Source organism: Lolium perenne, chromosome 4, assembly GCF_019359855.2.
Source record: "Lolium perenne isolate Kyuss_39 chromosome 4, Kyuss_2.0, whole genome shotgun sequence".
NCBI lineage: Eukaryota > Viridiplantae > Streptophyta > Magnoliopsida > Poales > Poaceae > Lolium > Lolium perenne.
In genome coordinates this window covers 403,027,850-403,051,806 of record NC_067247.2, presented here as the reverse complement: position 1 = coordinate 403,051,806, position 23,957 = coordinate 403,027,850, and the positions used below count along the sequence as shown (strand labels likewise).

General features: G+C 44.4%; 1 protein-coding gene across 1 annotated transcript; it reads right to left on the bottom strand.

The window, feature by feature from the left end:
• Window positions 1-2,505: 2,505 nt before the first annotated feature.
• On the bottom strand, window positions 2,506-6,709 carry LOC127297415 (uncharacterized). Its single transcript, XM_051327720.2, has 10 exons — window positions 6,571-6,709; window positions 5,412-6,447; window positions 4,547-4,631; window positions 4,336-4,431; window positions 4,093-4,245; window positions 3,900-4,007; window positions 3,347-3,466; window positions 3,097-3,222; window positions 2,918-3,001; window positions 2,506-2,827 (listed from the first exon to the last, which is right to left on the bottom strand). Exons 2-10 carry the CDS (start codon window positions 6,425-6,427, stop codon window positions 2,702-2,704), a joined length of 1,914 nt encoding a protein of 637 aa, XP_051183680.1. The 5' UTR covers window positions 6,428-6,447; window positions 6,571-6,709; the 3' UTR covers window positions 2,506-2,701.
• Between the last annotated feature and the right edge of the window lie 17,248 nt (window positions 6,710-23,957).

Genomic DNA, 23,957 nt, shown 5'->3' with positions numbered 1-23,957 from the left:
ATCAGTTACAAATACTAACCTTTGCTTTATTCCCCATGCATCCATCTGCTACCATTATTAATAATCCACAGCCGCGCACTTTTGTTCGGTTCACGGGCGGTTAAAGCACTGTGAATAATTTATCACTACAATCGCAAAGGAGAGCCATTTTTATCTGTAACAGACCTGAAAGCTCAAGACCCAGGAGGGAACCAAATCCAGCCTCACCAACTGGTTCATAGCAAAGCTTGGGATCAAATGCAATGCAAGGAGTGAGCTTGTGGGTACCAACACAAGGAGTGCCGACCCTGGAAAGAGCTAAAGAGTAGCACCTTTTCAAGAGGCTACACTACACTAAAGGAAAAAATAAGAAATAAAAGGGAAGGGTGTGTCATGGTGAAGCCTCCTCAGAGAGTGGGATTCGCTTCCAGCCTTGAGACTTTTCTTCCTCCTTTCTCTAAAATAATTTCTTTTTCTCCATACAAAAGATATATAGAGTTGCTAATTACTAATCTGATGTTACTAGCACTATAGGTGTTTATACTTTAGTAGCATTATTGACACACTTCCATTATTACATGGCAAGGTTATGAAAGTAAGGTTTAATTTTTTGCAGGAGTTTCCCATGGAACAGTTGACTTTCAACAATAAAGGGGTCTCTGGTTAAACAGAAGAGGAAATGTGAGAGAAGGATTTCAGCGTAATATTTGAATTTATAGAACCTACGTTTCTCCAGTTTTAACATGGAGGTAGAGTAGACTGTGTTAGGCCTTCATACCTGAGCAGTCTAGCGCTCTCTGAATGACAGCAAAGTTAGCGCTCTGAGAGTTTAGTGTTTCAGCATTCCAATTTTAACAAATAAAATGATTAAGAAGCCTGGAGTCAACTGCAATTTTTTTTAAGCTAAGCTAAGTTGCACATGTACATGCAACGCAAGTTTATAAGAGCTCAGGTGCACAGGCAAAGTCACGCAAACTTGAGAGATGTCCATGGATTCCATCTTAACTTTGAAGCTGAAAATTCACTAACAGAGCAATCCTATATGTCTTTTAGACAGTCTTGCAGACAACAGAAAGTAGAAGTGCATGCTTGCTTGGTAGGAGACTTTTGGAAGACTCGCTTACTAGGAGGACAAGTCCAATTGGTCTGGATTGGCAAGTGGTATTCCAGATAGAATCTCAGCTCCTGCTGCTACTCAGCTGACAGAAATTTGATGCCTGCATACTTGAGAAGAAATAGAGTTTCAGAACGGTTGGTTTGGGTGAATATACCTTTAAAAAGACTAAACAAATCTAATTAAGCGAACGTACATAAACTAGGATAAGTAGAGAGAACCTCGTGCTGTAGCTACACTGGAGTTATTTTGCTGCATTGACATGTTTTCTTTTCGCGGAACTTTGAACTGGTTTCTGTAATATGGTTTCGTTCAAGCAATGGAACCGGGGGCTCTCTCCCTGCTGATCTAAAATGTGATTGAACCTTCCTTGAATGTTCATTAATTTCATGCCAAAGCACAAGAATATTATTTGGTGATCACTGACAGTTACACGATAAAACAAATCACCCTTTCTGTGCTTATGTTTGTGTAAAATACTATGCACTGGTTAAATAATCAAAACTCTTTTTGGGCACTACAACTCGGTGAAGCAAAGCGTGCAGGAATATTATCTCCGGAGACCGCTAATGCGTCTACACCGAACCACACATCTGCCGTAAGGCATCTAGCGAATGGAAAAGGATGATGAAAGGAGATGCTCGTCTACCTTCGAGGAGAAGGCTCTTCCATTCTTAAGAACAATGTGGTGTGTTTTATGGAGAATCTTAGGCTGAAAACTTTACATAATGGCTAAAGTAAGGACACGATAATAGGTAATGTATGTACCTGGAATGTTTATCCTGTTGATGGGCCAGATTTTCCGAGAGAGGAAGTATACAACTGGACAATGGAGGACGGTCGTCAACGGCTGGTCATGCATGCAGGATTTGTTTTAAGAACAGAAATCGGAATGTGGAATTTCTCAAAAAACAAAATTATGATGTGGAAAGATAACAGTTATCTGCCAGATGTAGTGACGCGACCACTGCAGGTGAAAAAGAACCAGTTGCATCCCTGATTGAGAAGGTGTGTTAATTACTCTCGAGGTTAAACAAGGAGACTCATCTGGTAAGATGATTTATTATTCAAAATTAGAGTGACAGGAGATTTTCTTGCAGGAAGGCCAGGGAAACTACACTACTAAGATCTGCTTCTGAACAATAGACATGCACGCCTCTGAACCAAAAATTGAAATGGAATTGAGGACAACGTGCACATTGCAGTGTTCTTAAAAAGCTGATGGGTTCACCCAGATGGCAGTGTACACAAAGAACCATTCCAAACCTTATTGCCATGTCACCAACAAATACACAGAAATCACGCAGCAGTCTCAAGGGATTACATTTCACAAATCATTTTCGCTTGTTAAAAGCACAGTAATTTCAGTATGTTTCCAGGTTAACAGTATATGTTTGAAGACAACCAAAGCATAAAGTCACATAATATTGTATTTCTGGGGAAACCAAGTACACCAATCGGCGCAAAAGTATCAACATAGAAGTTAACAAGACATGACAGTTGCAAGACAACAGTTTCAGACCCAACATGAAAATGACGATGTCATTGGGGATTTAAAGATAACAGAGACTTGGTAGGCGGTACATATTGGAGTACAACATGTAACATTCACTTCAGGAGGGTTTTCACGATGGATTTCACGTTGAGCTTCTTCAGGTCAGTGTAAGACTGACCACATCCAACGAACATGACCGGAGATCCAGATATGTAAACCATGGACAGCGCAGCTCCAACCTATATATTTCATTGTTATTATGAGATGAGAATACTGGATAAGGGAGGTTACAATAACTGGTCAAGCATATATTCTGCACAGGTTCCTACCTTGTCATCGATGGTGTCAAACTTGGTGAGCAGGATACCATCTATCAATCTAGCAGTAGGAACAGTGGAAAGATCTGCTAATTTCTGTTCAAGAAAAAATGAAATCAGTAACAAAAAATACAGATTCCATCTACCATTGCAAACATCCCAGCAAAAAGAAAACATTGCAAAATCAGTACCTGATTAAACTTGTTAAGTTGATCAACAGCATCATTTCCAACTAATGCTTCTCCCACGAATAAAACTAGGTCTGGCTTGTTGAGATTGATGAGCTTGGAGAGTGCTCTCATGAGTGGCTCATTATCCTGGCAAATATCATTTCACAAGAAAGTATGTATCAGAGCACCGAGAGAAAGGTGGTTGAGAACGACACGGTACAAAAACAGACAGAAAGATATGAGTACACTGCAGTTCAGCAACTAGACCAACCTGCATACGCCCAGCTGTATCAACAAGAACAACATCTGATTTGTTCCGAGTGGCTTCCTGGATGGCTTCTTTTGCTACAACTGCCGGATCCTTTTCATATCCCTTCTCAAATATAGGTATCTGTACAAAATGTTGTCATGTAAGTATCTGGTACAAGTTGGTGCTTTCGTTCAAAACAGTAGGGGGGAAACACATACAGGGTACTATAACTCGGCAAAACAATAGGACAGATATTTTGCCACCAGGAGAAGTAGAAGAAGTCTTATATACACATGAGCTAATGAGGACATATTTTACAACCACTCGTACTAATGATAAATTATGGAATAAGATTTCTTCCCAATTGGTTTTCCTCAAAATGTAAGTGCATTATTTCTTGTGCAGAATAGATTCACGACATGCACACAAACTCCATCGAGTGCAAACGATGATTATATAATCACCACATGGTTACAATACAATGACCTCGAAAAAGAAATACAATGTTGTTGTTGCAAGACTGGGTCATACAACTGTTGTGTACTTGTGTTACTTGAGAGGAGATGGTCAGTACCTGAAGCCTACGGGCATGAGTACGCAACTGCTCCACAGCACCAGATCTAAAGGTATCACATGCTGCCATCATTACACTGAGGTTATGCTGAAGAAGCCAATAAGCAACCTGCAAAGATAAAAGACAGAATGGCGTGAGAAAGTTCTTCAAAGTACATACAGTTCTCATTGACAGCATTTGGAAGACAATGAACCTTTGCAAGATTAGTAGATTTGCCAACTCCATTCACTCCAACAAAGACAACGACATATGGCTTGCCACGCTCCTTGGCAGCCTGGACATCTCTTAATATGTCAATGGATCGCCTTGGAGTTAAAATGCGAGTTAGAGCCTCCTCCATAGCTGTCTGAATTAGTGACCATCAAATGAAATGCATTAGGAAGCTACATAGAATGGTCAAAATGTGAAGTAATTCAGAGTGCAGTGTGCTGCAAACCTGAACAGTAGAAGATATTCTTGTGAAGGATCCTAGCTTCTTGCCCTCAAGGCTAGCTGCTACTGATTCACAAAGCTTCTCTGCAATTTCTTCAGCCTGCGCACAGAAAACCAATATTCTTAACCCAGACAAATGAAGAACCAAACTACTACATAAAGCTGGTCTAGTAAGATTATTATAGATGAAACAAGTAAAATGAAGAAATGCATACCACATTCTTTGTCATGAGCCTATCTTTAAGAGCTTTGAGTGCAGGTTGCAGATCAGCCTTCTCAAGTACATTGTTACCTGCAATGCTGAGCACAAGGAAAATACAAATATTGCAATCACGTGAGATGTGTGTAGATTGCAAAACTATAAGAGAAAGTTAAGAAGCTGGCAATCAGTACTTGAATGCAAGACCTTAAATAGAGCAAAAATAGTCACGTATGTGTGATGACACGGTAAAAAGTAAAAAAACGCAAGAGAAAATATATTACAGGCAGCAGAAGACTAAACTATCCCCTCAAATATCCTTCATGGTTAACATGCTTATACGCAAACTTAATGTGTCATTCTACATCACATTTTTTCAGGCAGCGAAAGACGAAATCATCCCCTCAAATATCTACCATGTCTCATGGTTAACATGTGTCATTCTACATCACATTCTTTTTCAGTGTATTATTTGGAATAAGGTTAACATCATAACAGGTATGTGTGTATCAAGTTAGCAAACTAAGGGGGCAGCTGCCTTGGCAATACTCTGCATTTGCAGTTAGCTAATGGTTTAATTGGCAGATTTAAGTGAATAGACATGGTTTCATACATGCAATCGAAAGGAGAACTTATTTAGTATCAGGAACAAAGAAAGGACATCAAAATCATAGAACATTTTTTAACAGAAATAAAATTTCTATTATGCAGTCTGCAGTTTGAACTATACGCCTAGCACATATAATGCTAAATCTCATTATCACCTCAATGTAACATAAATTAAATTGACAAGAGCACATAATTATGCCAAGAAACTGAACATAGATTATTATTTGGTTATAACAATACCAACAAATGCAGAGCAATAGATGTATTATTACCTCTTAAACATGGAGGTGAACCACCCCTTCTTCTTCTGCCCAGCCTGGGCATTCTCCTCTCCCTCCTCATCCTCATCCTCACTATCACTGCTCAACACTTCATCCTTATCCATCATGCTATCCCCCTGGTGTTCAATCGCCTTGTCCACCATCTCCTCCCCTCTCTCGTCGGCCGGGTCCGTGAAGTCGAGCTTGCCGACCTTGCGCGGCTGGTCGTCCCAGACCCTGTCCTTCTTGACGATCTTCTTGGGCTCCGCCTTCTTGGCGACGGCGGGGGCGTCCTTCTTCCCCCCCTTCTTGCCCCCTATCTTCTTCCGTAAGGTATTCACATCGAAGGCCCCGCCGTTGGGGTCCCCGTTCTCCTTCCCGGTGTCAGCAGCAGAACGGGCATCCTTGGTGGCGGCACCGCCGTTCTGGTGCCCCTTGACGCTGCCGTTAGTCAGTTTGTTGTTGTGGTCCTTGCCCGAGTCGCTGCTATCAGAATCATCCTTCCCGGACTCGGCGCCGCCCTTCTTCCCAGCACCGCCGCCGCCCTGAGGACCAGCACGGCCACCCAGAGCGCTGGGCTTCTTACCGGTGCCGCTAGCAGGTGCACGTGCCGAGGGCAGGGTGTTCTGCTGTCTAGTCTTCTTCATGGCCTCTGCCCGCGCCTCGGCCTCGAGATGCAGCTGCCTGAACACATCCGTAAACCCACTCTCATCATAGTCCACCCGCTTGGGATCGTAGATCTGCGAGAACTCCTTGCGCACGGCGGCCAGCAGGTCGTCGACGTAGAGCAGGTGCAGCATGCGCTGGTAGACTGCGACGAAGACGAGCCCCAGGTCGTTGCTGAAGGCCCACCTGAGCGCGTAGTTGTCCTGGGTGAATCCCGCGTCGGCGGCGCGCTCCTCCAGCAGGCAGGAGCGGATGAGCGCGTCGATCGGCGAGCCCTTGAGGGGTGACGCCAGGCCGAGGGCTCGGCAGGACGACCACAGGATGAGGCCGCCCCGCGTGAAGATCAGCAGCTCCTCCAGCATCGTCGCCGGCGGGATCAGGCCTGAGATCGTCGGATCGGGATCCGAAGCGGAGCGGAGCGAATCAGCGGTGATTTTGAAGAGGGGAACCCCGATCTGATGGTGAGATTAACCGGAAGGAATCGGAGGAGTGAGGGAGGGATTACCTTGGGATCGACGGATTTGGGCGGAAATTCCTGGCGGAGAAGAGAAAAGTGGAAATCGGTTTGGGGATGTGTCGGATAGGTGGTATATACGGACGGTGGCGGCGGGCGTCCAACTCCGACCCGTCTCTTCTCTTGGTGCCTGCCTGCCTGCCTGCCGTGTGGGCTCTCAACCGGTTGACTGCGTCCAACTCGGCGTCCACGATGTGACACTACTACGCCTACGCGTATATGAGTATGGCCTGTACCGTTGATTTACTCCTCCAGATTCTCGCTCGTCATGGTTAATGGAAACATAACCATCTCTTCCTTTCAGTCCAATCTTAAAGACAAAATGGACGGTGACCCATACGTGTAAGTACAAAAAAATAAATGGTTTGTACTCCCTTCGTTTTTATATATAAGGCCGGTATGTATTTTGACTACTCGTTTGATCAACAAAATACGAGCTACACGGCACGGAAATGTGCATTGACCTTATATATAAACAAAAGAAGTATCCATGGTTTTGCGCAAGTACTTTCGTCGAAATTCTAAGAGTTGTCTACACTTAGGTTATCATGCATTGGGTGGGGGGGGTGGGGGGTGGGGGGGGGGGGAGGGGGGGCTAGGCCCCCTACCCGCCCGGTACGTATTTCTCCGCGTGCCTCGCTTGAAGTTTGAATTCATTGTCATTTGACCACGCCATAGGAAAAAAACATAGCTATCTACCTACAGGTCCAACACCCAAGGATTTCAAGACACGCTTTACGACGACCAAGGAAGGGGGCGCAACTGCTTCACCAGCGCTACATAAGAGGATCAATTGACTTCATTTTTGGGACCGGACAATCACTGCACAAGGTACCGCATATTTCATCGTGTTCTTACCATTTGCTTGATGACACCCGCAAAATTGAACTTACTGTGACGGTTTGAATTGCAGGAGTGTATTTTGGGGACGTGGCAGAGAGCTACGGCGCCTTCACGGCACCGCAGCATGGCGGGACGGATGACTCTGTCTTTCTCCTCTCTGGCTGCAAGCTCAAAGGCTCGGGGTAGTTCTACCTAGGAGGACATTCGATGAGCCCTACGGCGATGATGTGGAATGCCAACGGGCCGGATATGGCATGTACTCAGTGGGCAAACTTACTTGGGGCCAGGGGCATGCCCCCCTCCCCCAACTCAAATCTATGTATTCTACCCATATAAAAGCTTTTAATTGCCCCCTTAGCTTAAATTTAAATATTTTAGCCACATGGAACCAAATGTTGGGCGAGTATCATGGAACCCATGGCTCGTCCAGCGTGACCGTCGAAACGAAGTTTTTGCGCAGTGAACATCACATTTCAGGTTTTGAAACTTTTCATCAATATTTCTTCTAGGGCCTCCATTTACCATTCATCCTAAATTTAACACGACCCTGATACTCATTAGTACATATTCATTTTCTGTGTGTGATTAGACCCTAGATGCTCAGTGGATTCTCTAGTCCACAACATCGACCAAGTGTCACCTTGATAATAATTAAACCAAGGCCATACTCCCAAACACATAGCTTATTTACGTAATGCTGACCTAGATGTACGCATGGAAATAACAGTAACCTAGTTTTCAAAGTTTAAAAGGTCTAACAACCCTTGAGGCTCGACACTGCAAAATTCTCCGCCATCACCGCTGCCTAGAGATACAAGCAGGCAGTGGCCTTGATGCTCGCCGCGGTTTTACCTACATGTACAATGTCCTATCCTAGGGTTTCAGGTCACCCTCTTTGACAATTCTACATTTGCGGGACAATCGACTTAATTTGCAGGAGTGAACACTCTTTCTACAAGATAATGTAGATTTATTATCTAAGGAAGATTGTTTTGATCATCCCAGTTAGCAGGCAATTATGTAAACGAAATCAACAAAGAGATATAATTATGTACCAACATGGCAATCAATAAAAAGGCATAATGTTGTTGTAATATACATAAATTTAGTCCAGAATGCTATTGTTGAAAATTTGGAGATTCTCAAGTGTGGATACATTTTTTCGATAAAATAAATATATTCATATCAAAAGATACCAAATACACACACTCTCTAGCGTCGATACATTTTAGAGACCAACTTAGCCTATCTACTCCCTTCAATCTCTTTTAATTAATTCAGATTTAGTACAAATTTATACTCAATTCAAGTTAATTAAAAAGACCGAAGAAAGTACAAACCAATGTGTATAGCAGAGAGGACCAAAACGACGACACATAATAATCATGCTACTGAGCCAACGGACCCAATTCGTAGCCTTTGTACACTTTTCAGCCCGAACAGTTAGGATTACTAGTTGGTAGCCCATTTGTATAGCTGCTCCTCCAGGCCCTTCTGAAGGCTCTAATAGGCCTAAATCTAAAATCTTGTCTGCTCGAAATAGGCTTTTGTTCCGCTATATTAGTATAGCAACCACCCAAAATCCTGTCTAGCGTATAATTTTTCAAAATCTTGTAAATATGATTTTTGAAAAACTTCATATAGAAGGATCAATGGAGCTCATGTGCCAAAAGAACTTTGAACCATTCAATATATAGAGAGCTATACACCTATGTATTACAGTCGCTGATTTGCAATGATTCGTGCAAAACCTAGGTTGTAGCATGGTACATGTGAGCAGGGATTTGGTACACATGGGCACCAGTGCTTCCTTCATTTCAGCTTTTTTGAAAATTTTAAAACCTCAGATGTTTATGTTTTCAAAAATTATGGCGTTAAATATGTACTCCCTCCGGTCCTATTTAATTGACTCAGATTTAGTACAAAGTTGTGCTAAATCCGAGTCAATTAAAAGAGACCAGAGGGAGTAGATAGATATGTACATGAGAAGTGTATGAAAAAGTCCTGGTAAAAATACTTCAAATTTTGGGAAATACAAAAAAATCAAATTTGTGATAAAAGCGTACACTGTTGTAATACTATTTTACTACCATTTGTTGTTAGAAATTTGTCTTTTTATATTATTAAAAATAGAAAGTATTTTTTAACAGGACTTTTTGCATACACCCCACCCGTATATATCTATCTATATATTTAACGCCATAATTTTAAAAATTTAGAAACGTGAGGTTTTTAAAAAATTAAAAATTTAAAAGTGAAGAGAGCATTGGTGTGCATGTGACAAAGATACTTTCCAGGTACATGTGTACTAATTCGTAGCCTAGCGACTAAAACTTGAACGCGATGTGCATCAGCGATTTTTCCCTTTTCGTAGGTTAAGATGAGTCTTGGCCCTGCCGCTCCTGAACGACGAGGAGATCGAGTCACAGGCTGCCTGGGGATGGCGACGAGTAGATGCCCGCCGAAGGAAAGCAATTGGAGAGGTGGTTGTTCAATCGGTAGCAGCGACCGCGAGGATGAAAGCAACATCGGGTCAACCATGAACCATCCCTCCTTTTTCCCTTTCGGAAAGAAAGAGCGATGTACAGTAAGGGTGAAAGAGATTGGATCACGTAAGGGCATGTACAATGGTAGGGACGACACGTCTTCTCTTAGTAGTCCACATCATCTAGAGAAGACGTAAAGGGAGCAGCGATTTGGCTCCCGGGAGCATATGCTCCCGGTTTTTTCAAAAAATCAAAATAAATCGAAAACTTATCAAAACAATCCGCAAAAAATCATGCACGTACCTGACCATGGCACGCACCACCGTGTAAAATTTCGTTGCAAAATGTCATCGTATGTGCCCTGGACAAAAATGACAAATTTCTGACATGAAATGAGATCCAAAAATTTGAATCTCAGATCTGGAAATTTGTCATTTTTGCCCAGAACGCAAACGATGACATTTCGCAGCGACATTTCACAAGGTAGTCCGTGCCATGGTCAGGTACGTGCATGATTTTTTTCGGAATTTTTTGAAAAGTTTTGAAAAAGAAAATTTGCTCCCCAAAAATCCGGGAGCAAATGCTCCCGGGAGCCAAGACGAATTTCCGGTAAAATATTAGAGATACAATATGTTATCTGTTACTTTCATCCCTTGCAATAAATGAGAATTAATTATTTTTAGTAGAAAATTGTGTGGCTAAGGGAAGATAAGTCATATAATTAGGAAAATAGTTTTCTTTTATTTCATAAGAGATCATCCCTAAGTAAGAGAAGATAACCTTATTTTTCTTCCTTCTCTCCTCTACAACTAAACAAAAATCTTACGTGGCAAATATAAAAGAATGTTGATATCACTCAATTGTACATGAGCGGCATGTCTTGAGACGCTCAAGGTTTCGCCACAGCCCACCAGCCGCGTTTGATCCTCCACTTGTGCATGTATTTGTCTTCCCGTTAATTCATTTGCTCTTTGCATAAAGCCATGCATTTTTTTGAACATGCCACACCAACTTTGTATGAACGAGATCAGACACATATCACTTTGTACTGAGTGTAATGGAGTTAGAATGCATATTATTGTTTATTTTTTTACCTCGATCGTTGGTGAGGTGCAAAACTTTTCGAGCGAAGTACATAAAAATATATTTTTTGTGCCTTTCAGGTATCTCATAAGTATTACTATATTTTAATGGATTCCTAGCTTGTCAAAAAACGCTCTCAATTTCTCAATAACACGAGCAAAACCACATATTGTTTGACGACAACTCACTTTATTTTTACTTTTTTTTGCGGAAAGTGACGACTCACTTAAACATAATGTCAATGCTTGAACACTTTGACCATTCGTGATGCCACCTACTAAACAATCGCTCAATCAAACCCAAAAAATAAGATATTTATTTGCTAGTTTTCTCCTGATAGCGAGAAACAATCAGTTTGTTTTCCAAACCAAACAACCGTTTATATCAAGAGAGAAACCATATTACATGATATTCTCGATCAACCATAAAGGTGGTGCCAAGTTATATCCATTAAACCTTCAACAATTGACAAGTACCGCCAACTATTTCATGTATGCCGTCCCCTGATGTGTGCAGGAGCGTGTGTGGCCATACCATGGTAGAGTACAATCTGGACTGGCAGATGTGCCCCACGGGCGGCAGACGTGAGGAGGATACTGGCCTCTCACCACTGCGGTGTGGGCCCCATCAGAACCGAAAGGCAACGAGGTTCACGCGTGTTCTCTTAGAGCAAGTACAATAAGTTCTAGTCAGCTGGCTATAAGGATTAAAATAGTATATTATTGCTTAGTTGGAGGAGAGAGAGGAGGAGAGAGAAGGAGAGTGGGCTCTTATGCAAGAGCCAGCTCTAGCACGTGCTCATAGGCACTTTGTGAGAGTGAAGGGTGGGCCACACATTGATTAAGTACTACATTTTTATAGCTCACTATTGTATATGTTGGCTCTAAGTTGGCTATAGATGACATGGCACTTGGCTTATAGCCAGCAGCTGGCTACACTATTGGAATTGCTCTTAGAGCAAGTACAATAAGTCCTAGTCAGCTGGCTATAAGGATTAAAATAATATATTGTTGCCTAGTTGGAGGAGAGAGAGGAGGAGAGAGAAGAGGAGTGGGCTCTTAGGCACTACATGAGAGTGAATGATGGGCCATACACTAATAAAGTAGTACAATTTTATAGCTCACTATTGTACATGTTGGCTCTAAGATGACTATAGATGACATGACACTTGGCTTATAGCCAACAGTTGGCTCTACTATTAATCTTGCTCTTACTACGTGTGATGCAGAGCCGATGGGAGCCAATGGGAACCAACCAGAAACTTTCTTTCCGTTACTATGGACTATATGTGGTCCTGGAAAGAGTTGGCTCTCTAGCTTATCGACTGGATCTTCCCGGAACAAGGAAAATCCACCCCGTGGTGTAAGTTTCGCAACTAAAATTGGTTTTGGGTGCGAACCACAAGGTAGAGTCTTGTTTTTTTACCATAACTACGGCGGGTAACTTAATTACAGCGGGCCAAACAAGTCATGTAAAATGGTAGGAAAGATATCTTCTTCCTTAGCCATCCGCATCATTTAGAGAAAGCAATAGATAAAAATTATACAATACCTTACGCCTCTTATTATCATCCCTAACAATTAATAAAATTAATTAACTTTTAATAATAAAACGAGTTGCTAAGAAAAGACAACGGTACAATAGATGAAGTAGCTAGTCTTTTCTTCTTTTCTAAAAGATCATCTCTAAGCTAAGGGAAGATAATCCTATTTTTTAATTTTGTTCTTCCAACTAATCAAAAAGATTACGTAACAACTCTAAGAGAATGCTAAGTGATAACCCCACTGGAGTCAAGGTGAAGTACAATGTTTCGTTACAAAGGAGGAGTGGGGGAAGGTTTCAAAGTCTAAAATCCCCTTTTCTGATTCTAGCCTTAAAATTTATTCTGAAATAATTTATATTATAGATTTTAGTCAACAACGCTCATAATAAAATGGTTTTGCTCTCTTTATTGAATTTTCTTATTTTCAATGTAGTTCGGACTGATTGTTCACAAACTCAACTATTTTCACAACCAGGTGAAACGGAATTAGACCCAATCAGCGTGTACCTAGGTCCCAGAGAAACCTCATGCGCGCCGTGTAAGCCATATTGGAGGGAGTATTTAAGTAGTACTAGTAAATGCAATACTAATTTATCTATTTTTTTAAATGTAGACTAAATGAGAACGGAGGGAGTATCTTCCACGCATCACCTAGCAAGCGGGATAGAGGACGCATTCATGGTGAGTTGCTTGTAAAAAGATGTAGGAGTAATAATATTTGAGTTGCACTTTCAAAAATCCTGCCGTGAGAACATACGTCTGATTTTTTTTTCACAAAACGTAGGTGCGATTCCAAGCCTCATTATTTTGACCGCACTTCCCAATTGCTAACGTGAACAACCTCATCAACCCCCTTTATCGAAAAAATAACCTCATCAACCAGGTACTGATCGTGACATGAACTTCTGTTGGCACAACATCGACAGCTTGATCTCACTGGCGGAGGCGTGGAGCTACAACAAAGCCCAAAATCGTCTAATTTTGGCCCACTCAGCCCATTTGCAACCCAGCCACCCCTCTCCTGGCCCAAACTTTTGTCCCAAGCTCCACCATTGCGTAGCTCCTTTTTTTCCTGCTTATGCCACAGCTTCAAAGCTTACCAGTTACCACGGTAATGGCGTCCACAATGACATCCTGCTTCTTCTTCTTGCTGATTGTGGCGGGGCTGGTCATTCGTAGCTGTGGGGACGAGATTGGCTGGATAACCTGGGATGTTTTTATCATCAAAGACGGATCAACACCGTCAATCATCGCAAAGGACGCCTCGAGCGATGCTGAGACACTCCAAGGGGCTATCGATCTTGTGCATGCGAACAACTTGCAAAGGATCAAGATCCTCGTGATGGTGTGGATTTATAAGTACGTGCAATGTTTTCTTATTTTTTCAACGAATGTTGTGTTGAATCGTCGTCCATAGACTCTACTTTGTAGTTAGATGGATTTTTTGAATCGTCGTCCATATACTTGGAACAATCACATAAGAAAAAAACATTATAGGGACTTAGATGGATTTTTTGAGTAATTTGGTCCGCAAGCATTCACATATTTGAGTTAGCGGGTGCCCTGAATGCGTAAACTGGGTGAGGACGAGATGAAGCCATTCCTAGGCTGCCATTTCATCCATGGCGATGAGTCATATAAACTCGATGAGTGATGTCATTAGTTGATTAAGAAGTTTTAATTATAAGCAAAGTCGAACTTGTAATATTGAGATCCTATTTCACGGCACAACAAACCCATTGCTCATCAACACATACATACAGTGTTTGAGCAAATGAACCTATGCTAAGTTTACATTTACAAAGATTCTTAAGGAATTGAAGTTCCGAGCCCTCTATAAACAATTTCAGTAGAGCAATGATAAACTACTACTCCTGATGCACGGATCTGAGATAGTTAAGCTTCTTTTTGCTCGAATTCTCCCTCTCGGTTGCACGAAATTTGTCGCAAAAGACCAGGGCGTGAACGACATTGCACGGCGCACCCGATAGTTGGCCCAGCCAGACTCAAGAACATAAAAGAAAAAAAGAAAAGGGAAAAGAGAGGAGATGGGATGCAGTATGCGGAAGAAATGAGCCATCCAAAATGGTTTGGGCGCGGGAAAGGAGAGAGAGGAAAGATGATGTTCAGCTAGCAATCTTGTAACTTCTTAACTTCCTGGGGACAATGAACTTTTTATGTTATCGATCCACATGGACGGGTCGGTTTTTTAGACGTAATTTTTACCTATTATTCCCCTCTTTTATTTTCTGATTTTCTCACAACCCGTGATTACAAAGCGCAGCCTTGATGTGACGTCCAAGGCAACCAACCCAAGCAAAGCTTATTCTACTCATACTTGGACTCTACAGATCTAGCACGTATCCGCCTAAGAGCAAGTACAATAAGACCTAGTCAGCTGGCTATAAGGATTAAAATAGTATATTATTGCTTAGTTGGAGGAGAGAGAGGAGGAGAGAGAAGGAGAGTGGGCTCTTAGACTAGTCACAATGGGAGTATCATAAGTAGTATCATGCATGCCATGTTGGCAAAAATCTGATGTGGCACACTAATTAATGAGGTGAAAGATGAGAGTGGTACCATAATATGATACCGTATCATAGCACATAAAACTAGAAAATTTAATGCAAACACATCATGTACACACATTTGCATTGAGATTCTACAAAATATTAAATATGATGATACTATGATACTATGTTATGATAATATGCATTGTGGGGTTAGTATCGTAAACTAGTATCATGTATATGATACTAGTGTATGATACTTCCCATTGTGACTAGTCTTATGCAAGAGCCAGCTCTAGCACGTGCTCCTAGGCACTTTGTGAGAGTGAATGATGGGTCATACATTGATAAAGTACTAGATTTTTATAGCTCACTATTGTATGTGTTGGCTCTAAGTTGGCTATAGATGATATGGCACTTGGCTTATAGCTAGCAGCTGGCTACACTATTGGAATTGCTCTAAGAGCAAGTACAATAAGTCCTAATCAGCTGGCTATAAGGATTAAAATAATATATTGTTGCTTAGTTGGAGGAGAGAGGAGAGGAGAGAGAAGATGAGTGGGCTCTTATGCAATAGCCAGCTCTAGCACGTGCTCCTAGGCACTATGTGAGAGTGAATGGTGGGCCATGCACTAATAAAGTAGTACAATTTTATAGCTCACTATTGTACTTGCTGGCTCTAAGACTGCTCATAGTGGGAGTAACATAGCTAGTAACATCTCACATCTTAAGGCATTTTGGTGACATGGCATGCTAATAAATGAAGAAAGATAGTGAGGTGGTAACTAGCTATGTTACCATAACATCACACATCTCAAGGCAAGATGAGTCTACAACATAATAAATGATACAATGCATGACACCACATATAAGTTACTACCCACTATGAAGGTAGTAACCTAGACTAGTAACATGGCATATGTTGCTAGTCTAAGTTACTCCCCACTATGACCAGTCTAAGATGACTATAGATGACATGACACTTGGCTTATAGCCAACAGTTGACTCTACTATTGAACTTGCTCTAATTAACCTAGTTGGACTAGTACTAGACAACCGACTAGATTAGCTAGGAGTCTAGGACTCAACTCACGTTGCAAGCCCAACCAACTAACTTGAAACCTTGCGGACTAAACAAATTCCTAACTAGACTCTGACACACTAAGGAAAGATTACTATTGCTAACAGGATCACCCTGCTACTCCCTCAAGTACGGTATTCTGGACTCCTTATGAAGACCTATTTGTTTCAAAACACCAAAGGAATAAGGCCCGCTTTTATTTAATTTTCTTATTAATTGCCTCCTAGATTTACTCTTAGCCACAACGCATGCTTCTCTCTTCTTTTTCTATGTTGTGTGAAAAGGTTTCTTTGCATGAGGTGGGCCAAAACAACGCTTCACTTGCCCACCTTAATAGCGATACTTAATGGAAAAATCAAAATGGCATGTTGATTGGTGGAGTCATACAGGAAAACGAGACTCAATTTAGCAAATAATTTTGCACCTTGATCGTGGTGCTATTCCTAATAAGCCCAGAATACCAGACCAGAGGGAGTACTGTATACAAGCACCACCATGAAACCTCCTCCACGTACCATTGGTGCTAAGATGGAGACCCAGACGTGGCAGCAAGCATGGTAGTTCCTTGTCAATTGTTTAAGCATGGGTGCCTCAATAAGGGCTTGTTCGGCACACATGTTTTTCAGGGATTATAGTGTTTTAGTTGCCTTGGGACAGCACGAAATCACTGCAAACGGCCGCAGAACCGTTCGGCAGGCTGGGTTTCTATCGGTTTTGAAGGCTCCGATTCCCAGCACAGACGAAGAAATGTCCAGTCTAACCGGCCCAGGGCCCGAGCGCGCATGTTTGACGGTGCCTACGCATGCAAATTAAGCTAGCTGAATCGGTGGCCCAGGTTACCAATTGCCCGATCCCTAAGGCCTTGTTTGGAAAGAGTGGATTTTAATGTTTCTTATACTGTGTTTGGATCTGAATTAGAGCTAGAATTCGGGAATTGGAATTTAGGCAGCAAATTCCGTCGTTGGGTGCGTACGAAATTAACTTCTGAAATCTTTTTTTTAGATCAAATGGATGCTACTTTATTAACGATCAACCGAGTCTGAGATCAACAAATCAACAATGTATCCTGGAGGAACCCCCAACTAGGATTTACAAACTTTATTCTCACAGCCATCCTTCGCTAGCCTATGCGCTACTTCATTAAAAGAACGTTTCACATGAACTACCTGATGATCATCGAAACCATCCAGTAGAGCCTTGGCTTCTTCTATCAGCGGCCCTTGGATCGAGCGGTCCAAGTTACTGTTCCGAAGCTTCATGCGCACGAAATTAACGTCTGGAATCTGGGAGCAAATTCCACCCCGCACCCGCGCGAGGCGTTTCCTTCGTTGGCTAATTCGGAGGGTCACACCGAGTAACACTACATCTACGGGCAATTTTCTACGTAAATCAGCTTACGGGCTAACGTGGAACCACTCCAGGCATTCCCATCCCTAAATTCACGAAAGGAAGTAAGAGCATCCCCACTCGTCTCCCCACAGAGCCCCCCACGGCCACATTTTTTCATCCGGACGGCGAAAAACGGCCCAGTCAGGCCCCCGGTTCCTCGTTTTGGTCCGGATTTGAGCCTATTTTCGTCCGGACTCCCCATGCCATCCTCGGTTTCCCGGGGGTCTCCCGGGGACTCCGAATGAAGCTAAACCAACAGCCCACGCCCACGTGTCTCCTCTTTCGTCCGGATTCCCCGAGCCATCCTCTTTTTCCCCGAGAAACGCCGCTTGGGGAGCACACGACTGGGAAACTACTCCTCTCCACGCCAAATCTTCCTCCAATCCGGACGAAAATTTCGCCGGATTTGGGCGTGGGGAGCGCCAACGAGTGGGGATGCTCTAACAAACAAACCAACCAACAATTAGCACGTCTGCCCGTAAGATTTCCCCGTAAGCAGATTCCCGTAAGTCTAGGTTTTTCGGGGTCACACCTCCGTATTTGCTTGGAATTGCCGAGCGGTCTCCCGAAACGGTATCTTCCCCGAGCAAAAGAACTCCGCGACCTCCAGGCGCCGAGCTCGAGTAAGACGCCGGCGGCCTCCACCCTCCACCCTCCTCCCCGCCCCCCTCACATTCCCCACCATATTTCCCGTCCTCGTCCGCCCTTCTGCCGGCCCACAGAAAATGGCGTCCGCCCCGACCCGTCCTAACCTTGCCCAAACCTTAGGTCGAGCTGGGGATTGGGGGCCGGCGGCGGATTGCAGTGGCGCTCATCCCACCCTCCTGCCCCTAGAACTCACCGTTGGCCATCCCTCCTGCCTTGCACTCACGAGCATTGGTGATTGGGGGCCGGCGGCGGATCGCAGGGGATTGGGGAGTTCTTCTTTTGGCTCGCTGCGTTGTAAGTTTTTCGTTCTGAGCTTCCTGCTGCTTTCCTTTGTTGGGAAGAATGCGCAGAGGACGGACGAGCCCTCCAAAGAAAAAGAAACCAGTCTCAAAAGAAAAAAGCTCAAGACGGGAAAGCTGAAGCAGGGTGTTTCTGCACCACGAGCGTGAAGAGAGATCCATCAGTTCTGCATGTTAATTACTTTATCCTGAGCTCCTTTTTAACTGATAAAAATATACTGGCTGGAGCTGTAGTGTCTAGTGTCTGTATATGTAGAAGCTTTGTGTTGAGCTGTAATTGTTTGTATCAACCTTGTGAAACCTATTGTAGCGTTCTGCAGTACATCGCGCGAAAAATCTCTTTAGCACTTGAGCTCCAGTGATCTCAGTATTTGAAAAACATATTTCTGTAATTTTAAAAAAATCTGAAATTAAGTGGGTACATATTTATAAACATTTTGAAGGTATTCTGTAAATTTCGGATGAAAATATGTTGTATTTTGAGCCATACGAAAAAGACAAATTTCTGACAAAAATCTAAAGTTTCTATCCCTACAAATTTGTTATTTTTCCTGAGCTCAAAATACAAGGCAATTTCTACCAAAAAATTACACGAGTATTCAGAACATGTGTATGTATTTATGGAATAAAATTTATGATTTTTTAAAACACATAAATATAATTTTTAAGATTACAAAAATCAGGAGCACTGGCACCTGGGTGCACCAAATCTGCACTCAACATCGCGTCGTTAATAATGTTTATCATGTGTGGAAATATATGTATTTTAATATACATGTGCTATTTTTTTACACATACGTAAGTTTATATTGTTCAAACTCAACAAAAATTAAATTTCATGGTTTATACATCTAAACAGGAATTGGAATTGGGTGCATCTTTTAATTCCAGCAGCAAATTCTAAGCGCATCCAAACAACATAATTCTGGTTGGAAGGCAATTCATTTTCATCTTAGATTTAGAATCCGAGTCTAATTCATTTCCACCTACTAATTCAGTGCATCCAAACATAGTGTATTTTCTACCGTGTTTTTAGTGAACACCCGATTCCCTACTAATTCTGGTACACGGCGACGAAGACGAGGCCGAGGTCGTTGCTGAAGGCCCACTTGAGCACGTAGTTGTCCTGGGTGAAGCCCGCGTCGGCGGCGCGCTCCTCGAGCAGGCAGGACCGGATGAGCGCGTTGATCGGCGAGCCCTTGAGCGGTGAGGCGAGGCCCAGCGCGCGGCAGGACGACCATAGGACCAGGCCGCCCCGGCCGCCCCGTGTGAGCGCATCTCCAGCGGCGCGACGCATTTTAGCGTCCGCGGGCGTCCTGCGTCGGCTGAAATGGTCGAAATCCACCTCGCGTCCGTTTTTTGGCCGAAACTTTTTTTTAATACATGAAACATAATTTACATAGTTAAAACATGAAAAAAAAAACCCTAACGCCTACTGCTGCTCCTCGTCGCTGTCGAGCACGATGAGCTCCGGTATCACCCACGGCCAGTAGCCATCCGGGGGAGCGTACGCCGGGCGCGCCACCGGTCCTGGAGGTGGAGGAGGCTGCGGCTGTGGCGGCGGTGGTGGCGCCCAGGGCTGCGGCTGTGGCTGCGGTGGAGGCGCCCAGGGATATGGTTGTGGCGGCGGTGGAGGGGGCGCCCAGGGCTGCGGCTGTGGCGGCGGTGGAGGAGGCGCCCAGGGCTGCGGTTGTGGCGCCGCCGAGCCCTGTAGTGCCAGTCGAAGGGCTTCATCCTCCGACAGGCCCGGCGGCATGACGCCGGTGGCGTACCGGGGCATCGGCGGCTGCACAGGCGCGTCGTTCTCAGAGACGAGGAGGCCGAGCTTCGCCATCTCGTCGTCCATCATGTTCTCCGGGAACTCGAAAACGCGGCCCTCCGCCACGGCCTGCTGCCATTCGTGGAAGACAGTCGCGACGTAGTCGTCGCTATCGTCCTTCACCTTCTCATTCTGGTACGCGAGCGCCTCGATGTAGTCGTCGTCGTAGGCGGCGATGTCATCGTCGTCGGCGTCGTTGGGCTGCGCGCGCGTCGCCGCTTGCTGACGACGCCTCGGCGCCTCCTGTCTTCGTGGACGAGTCGGCGGTGCATCCCCGAAGGGGAAATCCCTGTCGCCCATGAAGCCCGCCCTTCTTCTCTTATCCGTCTCGGTTGTCGGATACGTACGTCAGGTGTCGGAGTCGACGGCGTATGCCGGATCAGCGCGGAGGTCCAGCGGCAGGTACCGCCTCCTTCGCCGGATCTCCGCGGTTCGATCAGGCTCGCGCGCAGGGACGGGAGGAATGGGCACCCGGCGGCAGCTGAGCCGCCAGCCGCCAGGCAGTTGCACGCCGGACCAGGCCTCGCACGGCAACCATTTGCCGTGCATAAGCCTCCCCAGCGTGACGGGGAGCGGCACCCTCTTGCTGCCGCTGCCGGAGGCCTCGAAGTCGTTCTTTTTCCCCATGACGCTGCGGCGGTGGTGGTGCGAGTGGAGGTGTGGGGGAAGGAGGAACGCGGCCAGTGGTCTTTTAAGGGCGGCCGCGCGGGATACGATGTCATTGAAGGCAGCGTAGAAGCCCAGCCGCCGCTCGCCAGTGCGCGTGCAGAACAGGCAGCCGAGCCATTGATGGCGAAGGCTGCGGCGCAGATGCGGAAGCGCTGACCGCCTGAAGCGATGCCCTCGATGCAGACTCGATGCCAGGCGGGCCAGATGGGGAAGCGAGCAGACAGTTTCCGCGTCCGCCGAACGTCCGCAGAGACGCAAACCTGGCGCATATTTGTGGCAGGTTTGCGTCTTCGCGGACGATTCGATCACTTTGCGTCGCGCCGCTGAAGAGGGTTTCAGACGCATTTCTGGTCCCCGCGGACGCAAACGGTCGCTCAGCGTCCGTTTGCATCGCGCCGCTGGAGATGCCCTCAAGATCAGCAGCTCCTCCAACATCGTCGCCGGCGACCTAGATCCGAAAGGCGTGCGAATCAGCAGCGGCGTATATGGGTTGATTTCGAAAAAAGGGGAACCCCGATCTGATCGCGAGGAGGAGATCGGAGGAGAGAGGGAGATTACCTTGGGATCGACGGATTGAAATTCGTTGCTCTTCCTGGAGGAGAAGGAGAAGAGACCACAAAAAGTGGAAATCGGTTTTGGGATCTGTCAGAGAGGGAGTATATAGTGCGGACAGACGGTGGCGGCGGGCGGCCAACTCCGACCCGTCACGCGGTTGACCGCGTCCACTTTGGCGTCTGTGATTCCGCGTGATGCGACACGACGCGCCGAGGGCTAGGGCTAGGATGAGAAATGCAGAGTTTTCAAACGAATTTGGAATTCCAGTCAATGGACAAGAAACTGCTCCAGCAGGTTTTTGTACTCGAGAGTAGATTTCGTACGCACGTACGGGCATGTGTATGTTCTTTGCGGTTGATTTACTACTCGAAATCCTCGCTCGTCATGGCAAATGGAAAAATAGCTCTGGCTTTCTTGTATCTGAATCTTAAAGTAAAACGGACGGTGATAAAAATACCTACACTCATGCGTGTAAGTACAACAATATTTTCATTTCCACTCCCTCCGTTTTTATATATAAGGGCACTAAGTATTTTGACTACTGATTTTGATCAACAAAATGCAAATTATACGACACTAAAATGTGTAGATCTTATACATATAAAAGAATAAAAGGAGTATCTATCTATGGTTTTGTACACAAACTTTCGGTCCAAAATCTAAGTGCCGTCGACCTTTGGGTTATCATGCGCGCATGGGGGGTGGGGGGCCTGTGCCCCCTACCCTATGTATTTCTTCTCCATCCCTCCTAAAACTTATGTCCATTATCATTTGAACATGCCTAGCAAGCAGTACATACAACACATTAGTGGTGCTGAAGATCAGCGCGTGATTTGCTTGTAAAATGATGTAACAATATTTGAGTTGCAGCTTCAAAACTCCTGCCGTAAGAACGTACGTCTGATGATTTTTCAAGAAAACGTACGATGATATTCTAAACCTTATTTGTTGCATCGCGTTTCCCAGTTAATTGCTATTAACTTGAGCAACATCATCAACCCACGACCGGTCCAATTTTGTTATGCAGTGAGGCTGAAAGGTACTGACGAGTGATCATTCCGAGCGACTTGTACATCACTAGGCACAACGTCGACGGCCCGCAAAGGGGTTGTAGATGCTGCTGTACGAACAGCGGAGGTTGGATATCTTACAAGTGGACTTGTCGAAGTAGTTTAACATATTATTGTGCGTAGAAGAGGTTTTGGTACTGTCCGAGGTATTCTTGATCTCACTTGCATATATAGCTCCACTGGCGGAGCTACAACAACACACGAAATCATCTAATTTTGGCCACCTCAGCCCATTTCCCCCGCCACAAACATTTGGCCCAAGCTCCGCCACTGCATAGCTCCTCTTTTTTCTTCCTGCTTATGCCACAACTTCAAAGCTTACCATACCATGGTCATGGCGTCCACAGCTGCATCCCGCTTCTTGTTGTTGTTGATTGCGCTGGGGCTGACCATTCGTGACCGTGGGAACGAGGCTGCCTGGATAACGTGGGATGACTTCATCATCACCGATGGATCAGCACCGTCAACCGTAGTCGCAAAGGATGGCTCAAGCAATGCCGAGACACTCCAAGGGGTTATCTTCTCTTATTTTTCCGATGAATGTTGCGTTCAATCGTTGTCCGTAGACTCTACTTTGTACTTATTTTTCCTGTCATGAGGGAGGGGGGCACCGCCCCCCCAGACTTGGAACAATCATAGAAGAAAAATATATTATAGGGACCTAGATGGATTTTTTGAGTAATTTGCCCTACAAGCATTCACATATTTGAGTTAGCGGGTTCCCTGGATGCGTAAACTGAGTGAGGATGAGATGACCCCATTTCTAGGCTACCATTTCATCCATGGCGATGAGTCGTATAAGATCGATGAGTGATGTCCTTAGTAGATTAAGAAGTCTTAATTATAGCCAAAGTCGAACTTGTAATATTGAGATCATATTTCATGGCACAACAATTAAACCCATTGCTCACCAACACATACATACAGTATGAGAGCAAATGAACCTATGCTAAGTTTATATTTACAAAGATTCTCAAGGAATTGAAGTTCCGAGCCCTCTGTAAACTATTTCAGTAGAGCAACGATAAACTACTACTCCTGATGCACATGTCTAAGATAGTTAAGCTTCTTTTTGCTCGAACTCTCCCTCTCCGTTGCACGAAATTTGTTGCAAAAGACTAGGGCGTGAACGACATTGCACGGCGCACCCGATAGTTGGCCCAGCCAGACTCAAGAACATAAAAGAAAAAGGAAAGGGAAAAGAGAGGAGATGGGATAGGAAAGATGATGTTCACCCTTTTAACTTTTTAACTTCCTGGGCACATTGAACTTTTTATGTTATCGATCTACATGGACGAGTCAGTTTTTTAGATGTAATTTTTACCTACGACCACTACTGTTAGTAATTTAATAGTAATACTAATAATAATAATAAAATATTTT